At 35.1% G+C, this 20,471-nt stretch overlaps 1 protein-coding gene across 1 annotated transcript in view; it reads right to left on the reverse strand.

Moving 5' to 3' along the window:
• The window catches only part of LOC126828371 (actin nucleation-promoting factor WASL), a 129,374-nt gene that overhangs the window by 84,883 nt on the left and 24,020 nt on the right, over positions 1–20,471 (reverse strand). The window contains exons 2-3 of the mRNA XM_050558146.2: positions 18,741–18,881; positions 6,756–6,842 (exon numbers count right to left, since the gene is read on the reverse strand). Coding sequence (XP_050414103.2) covers positions 6,756–6,842; positions 18,741–18,881 — 228 coding nt within the window. The remainder of the gene's footprint in view (positions 1–6,755; positions 6,843–18,740; positions 18,882–20,471) is intronic.

A 20,471-nucleotide genomic window follows, 5' to 3' on the forward strand; every position in this document is an offset into this window, starting at 1 on the left:
TTTTTATTACGCACGGATTTGTTGACATTTTATAAAGAAAGATAGGTTGCCAGGCAACGAAACATACGCCCACAGCAGCTAAATCGTCCGGGCAGTAAACAAGAGTTGTCGCATATTTTTACTTTTTTTCGGTAATGAAACATTTATAATACATTAAAATCTGATTAAGAGTAACAACTTGTTAAGTAATTATCAGAAAACCATTAGAATTTGTTTGGTTTTTATAAAGTTCTGCCCAATGCTAACGTTTAGTATACGAAACTTTTAACATCTTAAAATTCATTGAATATCAATATACTTGTTTGTCTCATGATCTCAGACACTGTGTATAAATTTAAAGTCAATCTGATATTAACTTTAGCCTCTAGAGTGTCACACGATTTTTCAAAGTGATCAAGGGCCATAACTTTGGCAGTAATTATCGGAAATCGTTGAAAATGAGTAAACTTCTTCACCTCATGACCTTAAACACTGTGTATAAATTTAAAGTCAATCGGATATTAACTTCAGCCTCTAGAGCGTCCACAAGATTTTTCAAAGTGATCAAGGGCCATAACTCTGGCAGTAATTATTAGAAATCGTTTAAAATCAATAGGCTTTTTCGTCTCATGACCTTAAACACTGTGTATAAATTTAAAGTCAATCGATTATTAACTTTGACCTCTGGAGCGTTCACAAGATTTTTTGAAGTGATTAAGGGCCATAACTCTGGCAGTAATTATCTGAAATCGCTGAATATCAATAGGTTTCTGCGTCTCATGACCTTAAACACTGTGTATAAATTTAAAGTCAATCGGATATTAACTTTAGCCTCTATTAGCGGCCACAAGATTTTTTGATGTGATCAAGGACCACAACTCTGGCAGTAATTATTTGAAATCACTGAAAATCAATAGGCTTCTTCGTCTCACGGTCTTAAACACTGAATATAAATCTAAAGTCAATCGGACATTAACTTTAGCCTCTAGAGCGTCCACAAGGTATTGTGGACGCCGGACGGACAGACGGGGGCGACAACAATATACAACTACATTTCAATGTGGGCGTATAAAAAACAATGTTCTGACATCACAAACTATTCTTATTTCAGAAGTTCTGCATTCATTTGCTGCCATATAAACGAAGACACGTAATTTTGAAGGAATATTACGGTTGTGAATTTGATGCCGAAGCAGGATTCAATGTAGGCCCTATTACGAAAATGCTTAATTTTGTAGGAATGTTACTGACATAAATTTGAATGCCGTACGGGAATTAAATTTGAAAAATAGCGAGGTTCACCTATTTGTATTACGTACGGGATTTGAATATTTTGTTGACATGTGATTTTGAATTGTAGTATGAAGTGAATACCGTACGAGAATTAAATATGAATTTTTACTGAATGTTTTGTTGACATGTGATTTTTAATTGTGGCATGAATTCTTCTGCTTAAATAACGATAAGAGATATGCCCCTTTATTTTGGGTAAAATGTCTGACAAGAACATTTTTTAAATCCCATCACTGATATACATGTATGTACCTACAAGTAGTGATGTGTGGTTTTTCGGTTTACCGTACGGTATCGGTTTTTACATATAAACTGAAAACCGAACCGGTAAAACAAAAAATAATGGTGCATTTCAGTTTATTTTTGTTCCAAATTCCTAATTTACCTGTTTTTCGTTTCGGAAATGTTTGAAAAATTCCTAATTTTTATGTAACCGTACTTCGTTTACTTAATAATTCCAAAATTTTCATGTAGCCACCACTTCCGTTTTTATTTTCGATCAACCAGACCCCCTATGTATAGAGTTTTCAATAAGTCTGGATGGCCTAGACTATTTATTTTCTCAATTCAGTTCGGTTTATAATCCAAACTTTTATGCAAGCCTAAGCCGGGTGTCAATAACACACGATGGCTTCCTCTAAAAGTAAAATGTCTCCATGGCTTGCTCACTATGAAAGATTAGATGACACGAAATGTAGATGTAATCTTTGTAAAAAACATATTTCTGCTGCATCTTTTTTTTTACAGTAACTTTATTGTTATTGGTAATATGTTGTTATATTAATTTATTATTATGGTGTTGTGTTTGACAAAGTTTGTCAGATTTTTTTAACGGTTTTAAACTTTGTTTTTACTACTACTAGTCATAATTAAAGTCATATAACAGTAAAAAAAAACCTGTTGTTTACAATTTACATCAATATGTTTGATATGTTTTCTAGCTTCCAAGCATTCCTAAAAAATAACCATAAATCAGTACATTCATAATACAGTGTTTAAATGAATAAAAAAACGAAACCAAAACTGAAACCAAGGTTTTTTGCCACAGAAAAACCGAAAACTGAAACCGAAAGAAAATTTAACCAGCGGCTGCCAGGCAGGATATGCCCACATTTTTGAGAGATAGAGAACAAGCTAAGAAGAAAGTGATTTTTACTACAATCAAGGGCCATAATTCAGGAAATTACAATTCGAGATGTGTGCGATTATCGAAAGGAACCAAGATCTTTGGGTTATAAACTTACATTTCAAGATTCAACAAAATCTGATAAAAATTGTGACCTCTATAGGGTCCACAACCTTGATATACCATATTTTTACACTATTTGAGAGCGAACGGCGGCCATTTTGTCTGTCAATTTTAGGCTGATTTTCACGAAATTCGAACTCAGCCGTCCTTAGGGTGTAACGGTGATATAGTAATACGATTTTTTAAATCGGATACAAATTATGACCACTATAGGGTCCACAAGCTAAAAAATGTGATTTTTCGTACAATCAGGAGCCATAATTCAGGAAGTTACGGTCCGATATGCACAAATATCAACAGGAACTGAGATCTTTGGGTTATAAACTTACATTTCAAGTTTCAACAAAATCCGCTAAAAATTGTGACCTCTATAGGGTCCACAACCTTGATATACCATATTTTTACGCTATTTGAGAACAAACGGCGGCCAATTTGTCTGTCAATTTTAGGCCAATTTTCACGAAATTCGAATTCAGTCGTCCTTAGGGTGTAATAGTGATATAATAATACGTTTTTTTAAATCAGATAAAGATACGGTTTGTATACAAAACTTTTAATATCATGGATTTAGCTGTTCCAAGTCATAACCAGCGGCTGCCAGGCAGGATACGCCCACATTTTCGACAGATGGATAGAAAACAAGCTAAAACGAAAGTGATTTTTCCTACAATCAAGGGCCATAATTCAGGAAATTACCATTCGATATGCGCAAATATTGAAAGGAACCGAGATCTTTCGGTTATAAACTTACATTTCAAGTTTCAACAAAATCGGATAAAAATTGTGACCTCTATAGGGTCCACAACCTTGATATACCATATTTTTACGCAATTTGAGAACGAGGGGCGGCCATTTAGTCTGTCAGTTTTGGGCCGATTTTCACGAAATTCGAACTCAGCCGTCCTTAGGGTGTAACGGTGATATCATAATATGTTTTTTTAAATCGGATAAAAATTATGACCTCTATAGGGTCCACAAGCTAAAAATGCGATTTTTCGAACAATCAGGGGCCATAATTCAGGAAGTTACGGTCTGATATGCGCGAATATCGAAAGGAATCGAGATATTTGAGTTATAAACTAACATTTCAAGTTTCAACAAAATCGGATAGAAATTGTGACCTCTATAGGGTCCACAACCTTGATAATACCATATTTTCACGCTATTTGAGAACGAAGGGCGGCCATTTTGTCTGTCAGTTTTGGGCCAATTTTCATGAAATTCAAACTCAGCCGTCCTTAGGGTGTAACGGTGATATAATAATACAGTAAAAAATATGACTTCTATAGTGTCCACAAGCTAAAAACGCGATTTTTGTACAATCAGGGGCCATAATTCAGGAAGTTAGGGTCCGATATGCGCGAATATCGAAAGGAAGCGAGATCTTTGGGTTATAAATTTACATTTTAAGTTTTAACAAGATCGGATAAAAATTGTGACCTCTATAGGGTAACAAGCTAAAAACGTGATTTTTCGTACAATCAGGGGCCATAATCCATTAATTTTCGATCCGATACATGCCAATATCGAAAGCAGCCAAGATCTTTTGGGGATAAACCTATATTTCAAGTTTCGTCAAAATCGGATAAGAATTATGACCTGTAGAGAGTCCACAAACAATAGTGGACGGACGGACAGGGGCCACGGCATAATACGTCCACATGAAAATGTGGGCGTATAAAAATTGTGACCTGTAGACTGTTCACAAACAATTGTGGACGGACGGACGGACAGGGGCGACGACAATATACGACTTATACGTCCACATAAAAATTCATTGAAAATCAATATACTTGTTCCTCTCCAGATCTTAAACTCTGTGTATCAATCTGAAGTCAATTGGATGATAACTTTAGCCTTTAGAGCGTCACAAGATTTTGCAAAGTGATCATGGGCCATCACTTTGGTAGTAATTATCGGAAATCATTGAAAATCAATCGGATTCTTCGTCTCATGAATTTAAACACTGTGTATAAATTTAAGGTCAATCGGATATTAACTTTGGCCCCTAGAGCGTCCAGAAGATTTTTTTAATCAAGGACCATAACTCTGGCAGTAATTATAGGAAATCGCTGAAAATCAATAGGCTTCTTCGTCTCATGACCTTAAATACTGTGTATAAATTTAAAGTCAATCGGATATTAACTTTGGCCTCTAGAGCTTCCACAAGATTTTTCAAAGTGATCAAGGGCCATAACTTTGGCAGTAATTATCCGAAATTGCTAAAAATCAATGGGCGTCTTCGTCTCATGACCTTAAACACAGTGTATGAATTTAAAGGCAATCGGATATTAACTTTGGCCTCTAGAGCGTCCACAAGATTTTTTGAAGTGATCAAGGGCTATAACTCTGGCAGTAATTATCGGAAATCGCTGAGAATCAATAGGCTTATTCGTCTCGTGACCTTAAACACTGTGTATAAATTTAAAGTCAATTGGATATTATCTTTGGCCTCTAGAGCGTCCACAAGATTTTTCAAAGTGATCAAGGGCCATAACTCTGGCAGTAATTATCTGAAATTGCTAAAGATAGGTTGCCAGGCAACGAAACATAAGCCCACAGCTGCTATATCATCCGGGCAGTCAACAAGAGTTGTCACATATTTTTACTTTTTTCAGTAATGAAACATTTATAATACATTAAGATCTGAAACATTTAAAATACACTAACATCTGATTAAGAGTAACAACTCATTAAGTAATTATCAGAAAACCATTAGAATTTGTTTGGTTTTTATTAAGTTCTGCCCCATGCTAACATTTAGTATACAAAACTTTTAACATCATGGATTAAGCTGTTCAAGTCAAAAAGATTCATTGAAAATCAATATACTTGTTTGTCTCAAGAACTTAAACTGAAGTCAATCGGATTATAACTTTAGCCTCTAGAACGTCACAAGATTTTTCAAAGTGATCAAGGACCATAACTCTGGCAGTAATTATCGGAAATCACTGAAAATCAATAGGCATCTTCGTCTCATGACCTTAAACACAGTGTATAAATTTAAAGTAAATCGGATATTAACCTTAGCCTCTAGAGCGACGTCCACAAGATTTTTCAAAGTGATCAAGGGACATAACTCTGGCAGTAATTATTGGAAATCGCTGAAAATCAATAGGCTTCTTTGTCTCATGACCTTAAACACTGTGTATAAATTCAAAGTCAATCAGATATTAACTTTAGCCTCTAGAGCATCTACAAGATTTTTCAATAATGATCAAGACCCATAATTCTGGCAAAAATTATCGGAAATCGCTGGAAATCAATAGGCTCCTTCGTCTCATGACCTTAAATACTGTGTACAAATTTAAAGTCAATCGGATATTAACTTTAGCCTCTAGAGCATCCACAAGATTTTTTTAAGTGATCAAGGGCCATAACTCTTGCAGTAATTATCGAAAATCGTTGAAAATCAATAGGCTTCTTCGTCTCATGACCTTAAACACTGTGTATAAATTTAAAGTCAACCGGATATTAACTGTGACCTCTAGAGCATCCACAAGATTTTTTGAAGTGATCAAGGGCCATAACTCTTGCAGAAATTATCGGAAATCATTGAAAATCAATAGGCTTCTTTGTCTCATGACCTTAAACACTGTGTATAAACTTAAAGTCAATCGGATATTAACTTTGACCTCTAGAGCGTCCACAAGATTTTTTGAAGTGATCAAGGGCCATAACTCGGGCAGTAATTATCGAAAATCGCTGAAAATCAATAGGCTTCTTCGTCTCAAGACCTTAAACACTGTGTATAAATTTAAAGTCAATCGGATATTAACTTTAGGCGGACGGACGGACGGGGGCGACGACAATATACGACCACATTTAAATGTGGGCGTATAAAAATTATGACCTCTATAGGGTCCACAAGCTAAAAACGTGATTTTTCGTACAAACAGGGGCCATAATCCATGCCAAGTTTCGATCCGATACATACCAATATCGAAAGCAGCAAAGATCTTTTGGTGATAAACCTATATTTCAAGTTTCGTCAAAATCGGGTAAGAATTGTGACCTGTAGAGTGTCCACAAACAAATTGTGGACGGACGGACGGACAGGGGCAACGACAATATACGTCCACATGAAAATGTGGGCGTATAAAAACCGTACATCACTACCTACAAGTTGTAAAATTGTTTAATTTCAATGTACGTAAGTCTTACATCTGTTTTGTGGAATGATATCCGGTCAATAGTGAGTGCACCAAAAGATATAAAAATAAAATGTACTTACATCACATTCAAATGTGTGAAAATAATCTCTTGGTGATTTATATCGGAACTGGTTGTACAACTCTTGCTCCCATATCATTGATTGTTTCTGAAATATATTAATGTGTAATTTAAATTACTAGTATGATAAAATCCATCCTTGGTATCCCCAGTGTTCTCATTCCGTTCTACTCCACTATACCCCGGGTTAATCCATAGGGTTTCCACGATTTCAAATTATCTGTCCTGGCCTTGATTGTAGCTAAAGTCTACAAACCAATCAAAAAACAGTTTACAAACCAGTCGTTTCGCGTTTGTTTTTATAAGGGTAGATAACCATATTCAGTCCATTTAATGAAAGATTTATGTAACTAATGTATATATTCCTGATTCATTTATATTTAATTGCATTATCAAAATCTGTAGTATGTTTTGCTGATTTCAAATACGTATAACATGTATATGTTTGACATTTGTTGTTATTATTACTATTCGTTCTTTGTCTGAAATGCTTCATTCTGTTTATGATGATATCACATGGACGTAAAACTCTGGGAACGAACGAACTATTCTCAATAAAACTCTTGAACCTACATACATAAACGTCCGGTCTTCATTCATATAATATATTTTATAATTTTATAATCCGATGAGAATTACTTCCCTTTGCCAACTTCTTTTGCAATTAACGATTTATGGGATTGGTCGATAAAAATAGCACAATCATCAAGATCGGATAACTTGAAAACTTGACCCCCCCCATCCATGGATTAACCCAGGGGTTAATGGGGTAGAACGGAATGAGACCACTGGGGATACTGAGGAAAAAATCCTCTGCCTCTCTTAAACATACATTATGCAAGAGCTCTATTCCAGGTCTTTCTTTAGGCCTGAAATGTTATCTAAAATATTAATTAGACATTACCTAACTTATCCAGACCATAATCAACTCTCGATGCCATGACTAGACTGCAATATTTAGCGGATTGGAATACATTTTTTTTTAAATAATTAAATGTAAAAATGGATAATCGAGACTTTGTCTTTTATTGTACCGACTTTAGTAATGATGATCAAGGGTAGCCTAAAATTCAAAAGCTAATATCTCCTTTTACAAAGTCGAGCAATCTGATTGAAATTTTATGCATATTCTATTTATGTTATCTATCTTTTAACTATTATTTATCTAATCCTCCATAATGCCTTTTTAAACATACATTATGGAAGAGCTAAATCTGTCTGTATTACATATGAAAGCTTATTGTTTTTGTTAAGATTATTATTATTATTTTTTTTTTTTTGTGTTTTTCCTGCAAATCTTATATCTCAGAATCTAACCGTAGGATCTTTCTGAAACTTTGACTTACCCCCCCAAGAATGGGTGGTGGCTTTGGAATGAATATATTTTCAAAACGTTTTACTCGTCCGAAATCACCAAATCTTACGAATGCATTTGACCTACATTGCTGTAACTTTGTGACTTTTTCACCTATTTTACTAATTTTTTTTTCTTTGAGTACATTGAAACATTTATTTCAAATCTGCAATTTCGGATTTTCGAATTTCTAAAAATTCGTCGCTGTGATTTCGAACCGGAAGTTGAAACCAACTTGACAACTTCTTTAATAGTTGCACGATTTTCATGAAATTTAGTATGTATGTAGATCTTGCCAATGCGACTTGAAAAATGTCATTAGAAATTTTCTAAATTATCTCCCCGTGATGAAATTAAGGATCAAAGTTTTCAAAAAAATCGACGAAATATAGGTCAGATTGCCTTGAATTTTTTTTTCTTTACTAGCTACGACACTACTGATTCGTACACAAAAATTGAAGTTTGTAGCCCAAACCGGAAGTGCCACCATCTTGAAATGTGAAAAATCCCTAAGGCTTTTTTGATATTTTACTTACAGACAAGGCAATTATATTTTCCGAATCCTTGAAGGAAAGCCTAAAAATCTATCGGTTTAGAATTTTGATTTTGGTCAACTGATGGACGCCATTTTGAAATGAAAATGAAAATTAGTGAAAAATCCACATTAATGGGCTTGAAAACATACACAATTGGTCGTGGCTTAGAGAATCTGTCTCCTATTACCGAAATTAATACATTTCAGGATAGCCTGGATAATGGTCGAATGTTTGGTATTTGAATATTTCAAAAATTCGAATTTCGCCTTTGATGTTTCCCGTGCCGACAAGGTTGTTTTCGAGTTTAGCTGGTTTTGATTTCGCGCATGCGCTACACTGGAACCAACGGTACCATGAGTACTAAATTCCAGTGAGCAACTTTTCACGTTGGTACCTAGGTACCCTGAAAATTTCAAGGTGATACCTGCATTTGTTCAAGTCATTTGTTCTTGTCACCTGCCTTTCGTCGTTTTTTTTTTTCTAAGTCAATTTACGGCTTACATGAGGGGGAAAAAAGTGGAATTTTGCCGTGACACCGGCACCGATTGTCCGAAAAACATGAAATTTGGACACAATACGCCCATTACCACCCCGGACTCTGTGCCTTACTCCCATTTTGATCCGATTTAAAAAAAAAAGAGTTTTAGCAAAAAAATGTTTTCAGAATTTAATATTGGTTTTAATTAATTTTGAAATTGCAAATGCAAAGAGATTTTATCGCTATACACATTATCCTTAAAAGACAATTTTTTAAAATGACCTGACAATGTATCGACACTAGAAACCGAAATCGCCTATTTTGACCTTTTTTGACTGCTGAAGCATCCTTCCGGTGGTCCAAATCTCTGGAATTTCTAGCGGTAGGCTGCGCCTCGATGATACTTATCACATACTAAAATGAGAAAATGTTCAGATATCAAGAACAACAAGCCAACAGTGAGGCTGATGTCCCCCGCCGAAATCCCCAAATAAATAGATGACACATATTAATTAATCGCACATCTATTTTTTTCAAAAGTATCGAGCAATCAAACTGATTATCAACAATACACTAAGTTTCATCACTCTCTATCAGATAGAATCAAAGTTATCTTGTCCCAAAGCATCGACCAAGGAAATGGCTTATCTCTGCTTAGCTTTAACTCGATATGTTAATCATTGAACTCAGTCAAGACGAACATCTACATCAAGTTTAAACATTCTATCTCAATTAGAAGCAGAGTTGTTATGTTCCAAAGTCTTGACCAATCAAAATGCGTATTGCTCCTTAGCCTAAGCAGACAATTCTCATCATCGAACTTAGTCAAGGTTTTGATGTAATGAAACTATACACCAAGTTTCATCACTCTCACTTAATTAGAACTAAAGTTATCGTGTCGCAAAGCATCAACCAATCATGTCCCATAAGCAAGAAAATGCTCATCTTCGCACTCTATCAAGGCATTTGCCTCATAAACACCTACACCGAGTTTGGAAATTCTAGCTCAATTAGAAGGAGAGTTATTGTGTTCTAAAGTCTCGGCCAATCAAATTGTTTACCCTGAGCAGAAAATGCTCAATCTCGAACTTAGTTAAGTTATTGATGTAATGAAACTATACACCAAGTTTCATCACTCTCACTTAATTGGAACTAAAGTTATCGTGCCCTAAAGCATCAACCAAATTGTTTATCTCTACTTACCCTAAGCAGAAAATGTTCATCTTCACACTCCATCAAGGCATTGAACTAATAAACACCTACACCAAGTTTGAACATTTTAGCTCAATTAGAAGGAGGATTATTGTGTTCCAAAGTCTCGGCCAATCAAATTGCTTATCGCTCTGTTTACCCTGAGCAGAAAATGCTCAATCTCGAACTTAGTCAAGGTATTATTATCATTATTATTATTCATCTTCTATAGCGCTTCATTATATCCGGTGATATTTCTAAGCGCTTAACAAATGTCACATCACAGTTTGTAATAATATTTAAACAAGTTTATCATAATTTTCTTGTTATTTGATTCATAATATTTACGTAATGTAGATTTCTTTATCTTATTTGTCAATATTTCTTTAATGTGTTTGGTGTGCCTTCCCTTTAATACTTTGTCTTTATATAAAAATATATATATATAAAAATATATATATATAAAATATATATATATATATATATATATATATATATATATATATATATATATATACGTAAAATAGAGCAAATGCGTCCATTCCAGATAGCCACTTTACCACTGACATGCTTCATATAATTTTCAAAGCAATGCAGGCAACCAAACATAGAAACAACAGTGCGACGCAATTACGTCATAATAATGGAGAACAATACATTATGTGAATGGGCTCAAATCAAACCATCCAACTTCGGCTCACATTTATCGATGAAATACCCCTCTTTGATCCCCATTCGTATACTATCAGATGCAAACACTTTACAGAATGGATACACGACAAAATTAGGGCTTTCATCCCTCGCACAGGCATCATTGATGTAATGAAACTATACATCAAGTTTCATCGCTCTCACTTAATTGGAACTAAAGTTATCGTGCCCCAAAGCATCAACCAATCAAATTGTTTATCTCTACTTACCCTAAGCAGAAAATGCTCATCTTCACACTCCATCAAGGCATTGAACTAATAAACACCTACACCAAGTTTGAACATTTTAGCTCAATTAGAAGGAGGGTTATTGTGTTCCAAAGTCTCGGCCAATCAAATTGCTTATCACTCTGCTTACCCCGAGCAGAAAATGCTCATTATCGAACTTAGTCAAGGTATTGATGTAATGAAACTATACACCAAGTTTCATCACTCTCACTTAATTAGAACTAAAGTTATCGTGTCCCAAAGCATCAACCAATCAAATTGCTTATCTCTGCTTACCCTAAGCAGAAAATGCTCATCTTCGAACTCCATCAAGGCATTGACTTAATAAACACCTACACCAAGTTTGAACTTTCTAGGTCAAGTAGAAGGAGAGTTATTGTGTCCCAAAAAGTGTGACGGACGGACGGACGGACCGATCGACAGACAGACAGACAGACAGACAGACGGACGAACCCATTTTAATAGTCCCCTGCTTTCTTCGAAAGGCGGGGGACAATAAAAATTCGATAAAATACGGCAATTTTTTAAGCAAAAAAACTTTAATGGTTGGGGGTGGGTTTTGAATTTATTTTGAACGTTCTCGGAATCCCACACGCTTCTATTTTTAATATGTGATAGCTAGAATCCCAAGGTACATTCTTTGCAAATTTGAAGGCAATCGGACCACAGAAACGTTGCCTGGGCAGAGCAAATCAACCCGGTCGCGAAAATTTGCTCATTCGTCAAAGTTATTATAATATTGTGTTATGACCGCCATCTTAGATACAACGTCACTTACCAAACCACTCCGAAATATACTCAAAATCCCAAAATTTACCATAATTTCTTTTGACTTCGCGCATGCGCCGCGCTGGAACAAAAGGTACCATGACTACCAAATTCCGGCGAGGAACTTTTCACGTTGGTACCTAGGTGCCCTGAAAAATTCAAGTCGATACCTGCATTCGTTCAGGTCGTTTGTTCTTCACACGGTTCCTGCCGTTCAGCTTTTTCCGCCATTTACGGCTTTAGTAAGGGCGAAAAAAGTGGAATTTCGCCACGACACCGGCGCCGATTGTCCGAAAACCATGAAATTTGGACACAATACGCCCATTACTCTGTGCCTTACTCCCATTTTGATCCGATTAAAAAAAAAGAGTTTTAGCAAAAAAAAAAAGATTTTCAGAATTTAAATTTGGTTTTAATTAATTTTGAAATTGCAAATGCAAAGGGATCTTATCACTTCTCTCGTATGTGATTGCTATTAGTACTATACACATTGTCCTTAAAAGACATTTTTTTAAAATGACCGCAACACTAAAAACCGAAATCGACTATTTTGACTTTATCATATATTAAATATTATATGCATGCGGTTAATTTTATACGCTCACATTGAAATGTGGTCGTATATTGTCGTCGCCCACGTCCGGCCGGCTAAAGTTAATATCCGATTACTTTAAATTTATACACAGTGTTTAAGGTCATGAGACGAAGAAGTCTATTGATTTTCAGCGATTTCCGATAATTACTCAGAGTTATGGCCCTTGATCACTTGAAAAAATCTTGTGGACGCTTTAGAGGCTAAATTTAGTATCCGATTGACTTTAAAGGAGCTAAATCGCTAATATTGGAGACCTAGAAATTGACCCAAATGGGTCGCAACGCATATAATAATGTAATCTGATTGTATATAAACTGATTTACATTCAATTGTTTCCGTTTTGACTCTTAATTTCAAATCAATTTCAAATGTCCAGCGAAATACGCCATGTGTCTCAACCCTATAGTAATTTCTAGCTTCTGGTTATTCCAGTCTATTGCGCAGGCTCCCCAGTTGAATATGTTTAGCCTCGTTCTTTCTGGTCACTTGTTGCAAATGACGCTAAAACGGACTATGGTACACGATTCGTGTACCAATGGTAAAATGTTTATTTTGTCTTAAATATTGGATATCAGAAGCCTGTCTTTTCCTCGTAAGATCACAACATCAATGTTGATTTGAATTGACAAATAATTCGTATTTTCAACGTGTAAGACTTTGGATGATATTGAGTTAGAGACTTAGCTACTTTAAATTTATACACAGTGTTTAAGGTCATGAGACGAAGAAGCCTGTTGATTTTCGGCGATTTCCGATAATTACTGTAATAGTTATGGCCATTGATCTCTTCAAAAAATCTTGTGGACGCTCTAGAGGTTAAATTTTACTAATTCTTTTTTCTTTGAGTACCTTGAAACATTTACTTCAAATCGCTTTGATTTGATTTCTTTAATAGTTGCACGATTTTTATGAAATTTAGTATGTAAGTAGACCTTATTGAAGCGACTTGAAAGATGTCATTAGAAATGTTCTAAATTATCTCCCCTTGATGAAATTAAAGATCAAATTTTTAAAAAAATCGACGAAATATAGGTCAGATTGCCTTGAATTTTTTTTTCTGTACTAGCAAAGAAAGTACTGATGTGTACACAAAATATGAAGTCTGCCAATTGAACCGCAAGTGCCACCATCTTGAAACGAAGAGAAAGAAACAAATCGAGTTTACTCAAAACTATGTCATTTCAGAACTAACTTATCGTTCAATTTTCTTTCAAAAATTTGCATCCTGTAGTCTCTTCAGCAGTGGGATTAAACTGTAGGACCGGGGGAAAAAACCCAAACTTGGATCAGACAACCCTACTCCTAGTCCATACAACCAGGGAATCAAATAAATATTCTAATCTCACGATGGACAGTATATGGCCAGGAGCAATGTTCAGTCATTCAGATCGAACAAAAATTGCTGTACCTTGTGCACATTACCCTGCAACATTAAGAACCGTATTGTCATCCACATAAAAGAATCATTGCAACATTCGATATAAAAGCAGGCCAGAAAGCTGCTGACCAAAATAAATTTCCCCCATAGTTCACTGCATGACCCATGTTTCATTAGACTAGTTTCATTAGACTAGTTAGAGGTTGCTGAGATTCTTCATATAACCAACAGAAGTGACTGTAAATATGAAAGCTTTCATATCTGCTTTGCAGATCTAGTTATTATTATTATTCATCTTCTATAGCGCTTCATTATATCCGGTGATATTTCTAAGCGCTTAACAAATGTCACATCACAGTTTGTAATAATATTTAAACAAGTTTATCATAATTTTCTTGTTATTTGATTCATAATATTTACGTAATGTAGATTTCTTTATCTTATTTGTCAATATTTCTTTAATGTGTTTGGTGTGCCTTCCCTTTAATACTTTGTCTTTATATAAAAATATATATATATATATATATATATATATATATATATATATATATATATATATACGTAAAATAGAGTAAATGCGTCCATTCTAGATAGTTATTTTATTACTGACATGTTTCATATAATTTTCAAAGTAATGTAGGTAACTAGGTATAGAAACAATAGTGTGACGTAATTACGTCATTATAATGGAGAATAATACATTATGTGAATGGGTTCAAATCAAACCATTTAATTTCGGTTTATATTTATCGATGAAATATTTTTCTTTGATCCCCATTCGTATATTATCAGATGTAAACATTTTATAGAATGGATATACGACAAAATTAGGGTTTTTATCCTTCGCACCGAAATTAAATGGTTTGATTTGAACCCATTCACATAATGTATTATTCTCCATTAATGACGTAATTACGTCACACTATTGTTTCTATACCTAGTTACCTACATTACTTTGAAAATTATATGAAACATGTCAGTAATAAAATAACTATCTAGAATGGACGCATTTACTCTATTTTATATATATGTATGTATGTATGTATGTATATATATCTCGCGTAATAAATCCACAATACACATTATAGTATAGAATTTATATCATAATATATTTATGACTTAATAGTATAATATTATACATATTATATAATCATTATATCTATGACGTAACAGATCTAGAATAATCTACAATCTATAACGTATAAAATGCATGTGTTTCTTACTAATACAGTTTATGGCGTAATAGTTATTATGTTACACTTAATAATTAACATACACTAATAATGTGACGTCATAAATTATACACTACACATTATACACTATTGGCGTCTTTGCTATACAATTACATAATACTATGATATATACATATCTATTACGTCATGGATATATACTATTCAAAAAAAGTAGGGGATATTTGATTTTGGGGGCATAATACTAAAATATGCAAATGACTACGAAAAAAGTCACTATAGAACCTAACAGAAGAAACATTTCCAGTTACATGTGACGCCCAAACGCACCAATAGCTACCGCATGGAATGCAGGTGATGCTTGGGATCATCATGGGGGTCCAACCCAAGATTTGCACGACTCTGACTTTGAATGTTACAGTCATTGTGGCATTGAATTCCAGGGTGGAAACATCAGTTTAATTGTTTTAGTGACCAGAAAACAAATTTTGATATGCGTCGGCTTACCCAAAATGAAAAGTTACGTGCCCTTGGCATGCTACAGATCGGCACAACACAGGCGGTTGTGGCGCGGACGATGAATGTTTCTCAGTCTGTCATAAGCAGGCTATGGTCCAGATACCGTGATACACAATCTGTACAGGACAGACCACGCTCAGGTCGACCAAGGGCGACAACCCAAGCCCAGGATCGATTTATCCGTACCTTGGCCTTGAGAAATCGTGTCATCACAGCAAATCAGATCAGCGCTCGTCTTCAAACAGACACTGGTGTGAGAGTGAGTGGCCAGACGATTCGGAATCGACTGCATAGGGGTCACCTTCGCGCCCGACGTCCTCGCGTGATCCCTTGTTTGAGAGATCATCACATTCAGGCAAGACGTCGTTGGTGTAGGGATCGTCAACACTGGGATAATCGACGCTGGAGCAATGTGATGTTTTCAGATGAGTCAAGGTTCACTGTTGATTTTTTGGACAGACGTAGGAGGGTGTGGTGTCGTCGAAATGAGCGCTTCCAAGACGTTAACGTCATCAGACATGATCGATTTGGGGGTGGTTCTGTTATGGTGTGGGGAGGCATCACTGTTGCTGGAAGAACGGCTTTACATGTTTTTGCAGGGCGTGTTACAGGCCAGTACTACCGGGACAACATCTTGGCAGTCCATGTTGTGCCGTTCGCACGACGTCATGGCCGCCGTTTCATCTTCCAGGATGACAACGCAAGATGTCACAGGGCCAGGATAGTTACAGGTTACCTCCAACAACAGAACATCACCACATTACCTTGGCCAGCACTGAGTCCCGACCTCTCCCCCATCGAGCATGTCTGGGACATGCTTGGACAGAGGTTACGTCAACGTCAACAACGTCCTGCCAATGTCCAAGAATTTGCTGCTGCGTTGCAACAGGAATGGGACAATCTGGACCAAAATGACCTTAGACGTCTCATTAGGAGTATGCCACGTCGGATCAATGCTTGTTTGGCAAACAGAGGAGGATTTACCCGTTACTGACTTGGTTGTGATGCTGTGGTAACTTTGCTGTTTGACCCCGGGTATCATTTTACCCTTATAATGGTCAGTCTGTGCCTTTGGAATAAATCGATGAATGTGAACTTCATTTAATTTTGTCATTTGTTTCTTCGTCAGTTTCATTAGGTGACTTTAATAACACTTAAAAATCAAATATCCCCTACTTTTTTTGAATAGTATATAATACAATCCATTAATACTATCTCTGACATAATACACAGGATCACGTACCTCAATAATATCTATGACGTAATAAATATATAATGCACACTATACTAATAATATCAGTTACCTAATTGATACTAACATTATCTATGAAGTAATAGATATAATTACATTAAAGATATATTTCACACATAATATTTACACGTTTACTTTAATATTTCATAATGTAGTCGTTTTTGGAGAAAAATGAATTACATTGGTATTTTCATAGATAATGCTACAAATTCTTGTTTCAAATAATAAAAAAGAGTATATAAATTGTTTACAAAAGGGAGTACATATCCTTTAAAAAAAAGGCAGTACATATCCTTCAAAAGGGGTACATGTTCTTTAAAGGGGGTACATATCCCTTAAAAGGGAGTACATATCCTTTGAAAACGATAACATATATCGTTTGAAAAGAAGTACGTCATATCCTTTGGAAAGAAGTACATATCCTTTGAAAAGGGGGGACGTATCCTTAAAAAGAAGTATGTATTCTCAAAAATGGAGTATAAATCTTTTAAAAAGAGTCCATATTTTCAAAAATTGAGTCGATATCCTTTAAAAATGAGGTACATATATTTTAAAGATAGGTTGCCAGGCAACAAAACATACGCCCACAGCAGCTAAATCGTCCGGGCAGTCAACAAGAGTTGTTGCATATTTTTACTTTTTTCGGTAATGAAACATTTATAATACACTAAAATCTGATTAAGAGCAACAACTCATGAAGTAATTATCAGAAAACCATTAGAATTTGTTTGGGTTTTATAAAGTTCTGTATACAAAACTTTTAATATCATGGATTTAGCTGTTCAAGTCATAAAGATAGGTTGCCAGGCAACGAAACAGTTGTTGCATATTTTTACTTCGGTAATGAAACATTTATAATACACTAAAATCTGATTAAGAGCAACAACTCATGAAGTAATTATCAGAAAACCATTAGAATTTGTTTGGGTTTTATAAAGTTCTGTATACAAAACTTTTAATATCATGGATTTAGCTGTTCAAGTCATAAAGATAGGTTGCCAGGCAACGAAACATACGCCCACAGCAGCTAAATCGTCCGGGCAGTCAACAAGAGTTGTCACATATTTTTACTTTTTTCGATAATGAAACATTTATAATACACTAAAATCTGATTAAGAGCAACAACTCAGAAAACCATTAGAATTTGTTTGGTTTTTATAAAGTTCTGCCCCATGCTAACGTTTTGTATACAAAACTTTTAATATCATGAATTTAGCTGTTCCAAGTCATAAAAATTCATTGAAATTCAATATACTTGTTCGTCTCAAGATCTTAAACTCTGTGTATCAATCGGATATTAACTTTAGCCTCTAGACGGACGGACGGACGGAGAGACGGGGGCGACGACAATATACGACCACATTTAAATGTGGGCGTATAAAAATTGATTGAAAATCAATATACTTGTTCGTCTCAAGATCTGAAACACTGTGTATAAATTTAAAGTCAATCGGATATTACCTTTAGTCTCTTGAGCATCCACAAGCAATTGTGGACGCCAGCCGGACAGACGGACGGGGGCGATGTCAATATATGACCACATTTCAATGTGGGCGTATAAAAAGTGTTTGAATATTGTTAGTGATGCCCACAAAGCGTCCCGAACCTGTTATATCGGTGTTGTTCAGCTATCCCAACAACCAAATTATAACATCTTCATATTCGATGTATAAATAAAGCTGTTTGGAGATATATTAGTGTGTATGTATTTATTTGAAAGCTATTCTGTCTAGTGAGCGGTTAACAATGTTATGGATGATATATCTTAGCACCAATTCATCACTTACCTTTAAATCAAAAACTCGGATATAATAAGAACGTTTTGTATTGTCTTTGACAAAAGCTGCAACACCACAACATCTCTTGTTCCATCTATGATTATCTGACAAATCTGATAAATACAACTGTACAATTCCTGTAGCAAGTGTCTGAAAGTGAAACAAAAACAGTTGTGAATTCACTCTAGCCTAGGTATCTGAACTAATTCGGCATAATGTCAGTTTCTGGTGGTTTATAAATAAAATTTCATGGATTTTCTGAAAGTACATGTACAAATCTTTATCAAATGCAATTACTGAAAAAGATATCAAACAGATTGTTCAATCACAGACTTTTCCTGATGTTGATTAAGAACTTCCTATATCTTTCAAGGACCAATTAATTCAGGAAAAATATCCATTGTAGCGAGGTTACTTTTCTAATATGTGAAGTATTTTTTTTTTACATTTTATATGCGTTTAACTTTTGTTACATCCCACTTCTACTCGTTGATAAAACTGTGCTGTTTATTTTCAATACATGCTTAAAAGTATCTGTGTATCAGAAATATACAGAAAGAGTACTGTTCATTTCTGATACACGGATACTTTTATACTGTTTTAGATACCTATCAAGCAATAAGTAGCGGACGTTTAGTCCGACCCAGATCGCAATTGATAACGATGGCTCTATACAATGCACAAGGCTAATGTACATGAAACAACTAGTCAAAATCATAGTAACAAAACAAATCGGGGGGAACTACCTGGCAGTTCAAAAACATATACAATGACATTAAATTAACATAACAATATATTACAAACATGAATTATTATACATATCAATTGGCATCTATTTCATAATTTGGTTTGATTTATATTAATATGCAAAATATATAAATTAGAATATTGAATAATTATTTTAATTAATTGTGATGATAGAAGGCGCAGTTCTCTTGCTGGACACTTCACAGGCATTGAAAATAAGCAGGAAGAAAAAAAACGCCTAGAAAGTCATAAACTTTATTACAAATAAATTTCAACGGAAGAACCATCCGCCGATGCATACTTTCACCAGGAATGACCCACGTTTCGCATTTCCTTTACACTACATTTAATAATATCGCAGTCCTCTACGCCATAGACAAGTTGTTTTGACGATGTGGTCTAAACAAACACGTGATTGTTTTACGCTCAGAGTATCATAGCAAGACGCACGTGTAAATACTACTCAGGTCGTCTCTCCACTGCGAAATCATTCTACCATGAAATGTAACGTGAGGCTCAGAAAGGGATAAATGAAAGAGCAGAAAGTATTTGACACGTTTCGGTTGAAACAACTCGATAATAAATACTATTTTTCAAATTTTGCTTCACAATACTCGATAGAAATGTGATGTAAGTAACTTATTAGCACCTTTCCTCGGTGTATCGGTGAATATCAGGACAGTTTTGGTCGGGAGCCGCCTCGGCTGGGCCCCTCGACCAAAACTGTCCTGATATTCACCGATACACCTCGGATAATGCATATAAATTTCAGAAAGATTGGATGATAACTTTTGGCGTAAGAGCGTTCACAAGGTTCAATAAAGTGAAACAAGGGCCATAACTCTAGACGTAATAAACAGAAATTGCTGAAATTCAATACGCTTCTTCGTTTCACTAATTTAAATAATGCATGTAAATTTCAGAAAGATGTGATGATAACTTTTGGAGTTAGAGCGTTCACAAGGTTTAATAAAGTGAAACAAGGGCCATAAC

This window comes from Patella vulgata, chromosome 7 (genome assembly GCF_932274485.2).
Source record: "Patella vulgata chromosome 7, xgPatVulg1.2, whole genome shotgun sequence".
In the NCBI taxonomy this organism is placed as follows: Eukaryota; Metazoa; Mollusca; class Gastropoda; family Patellidae; genus Patella; species Patella vulgata.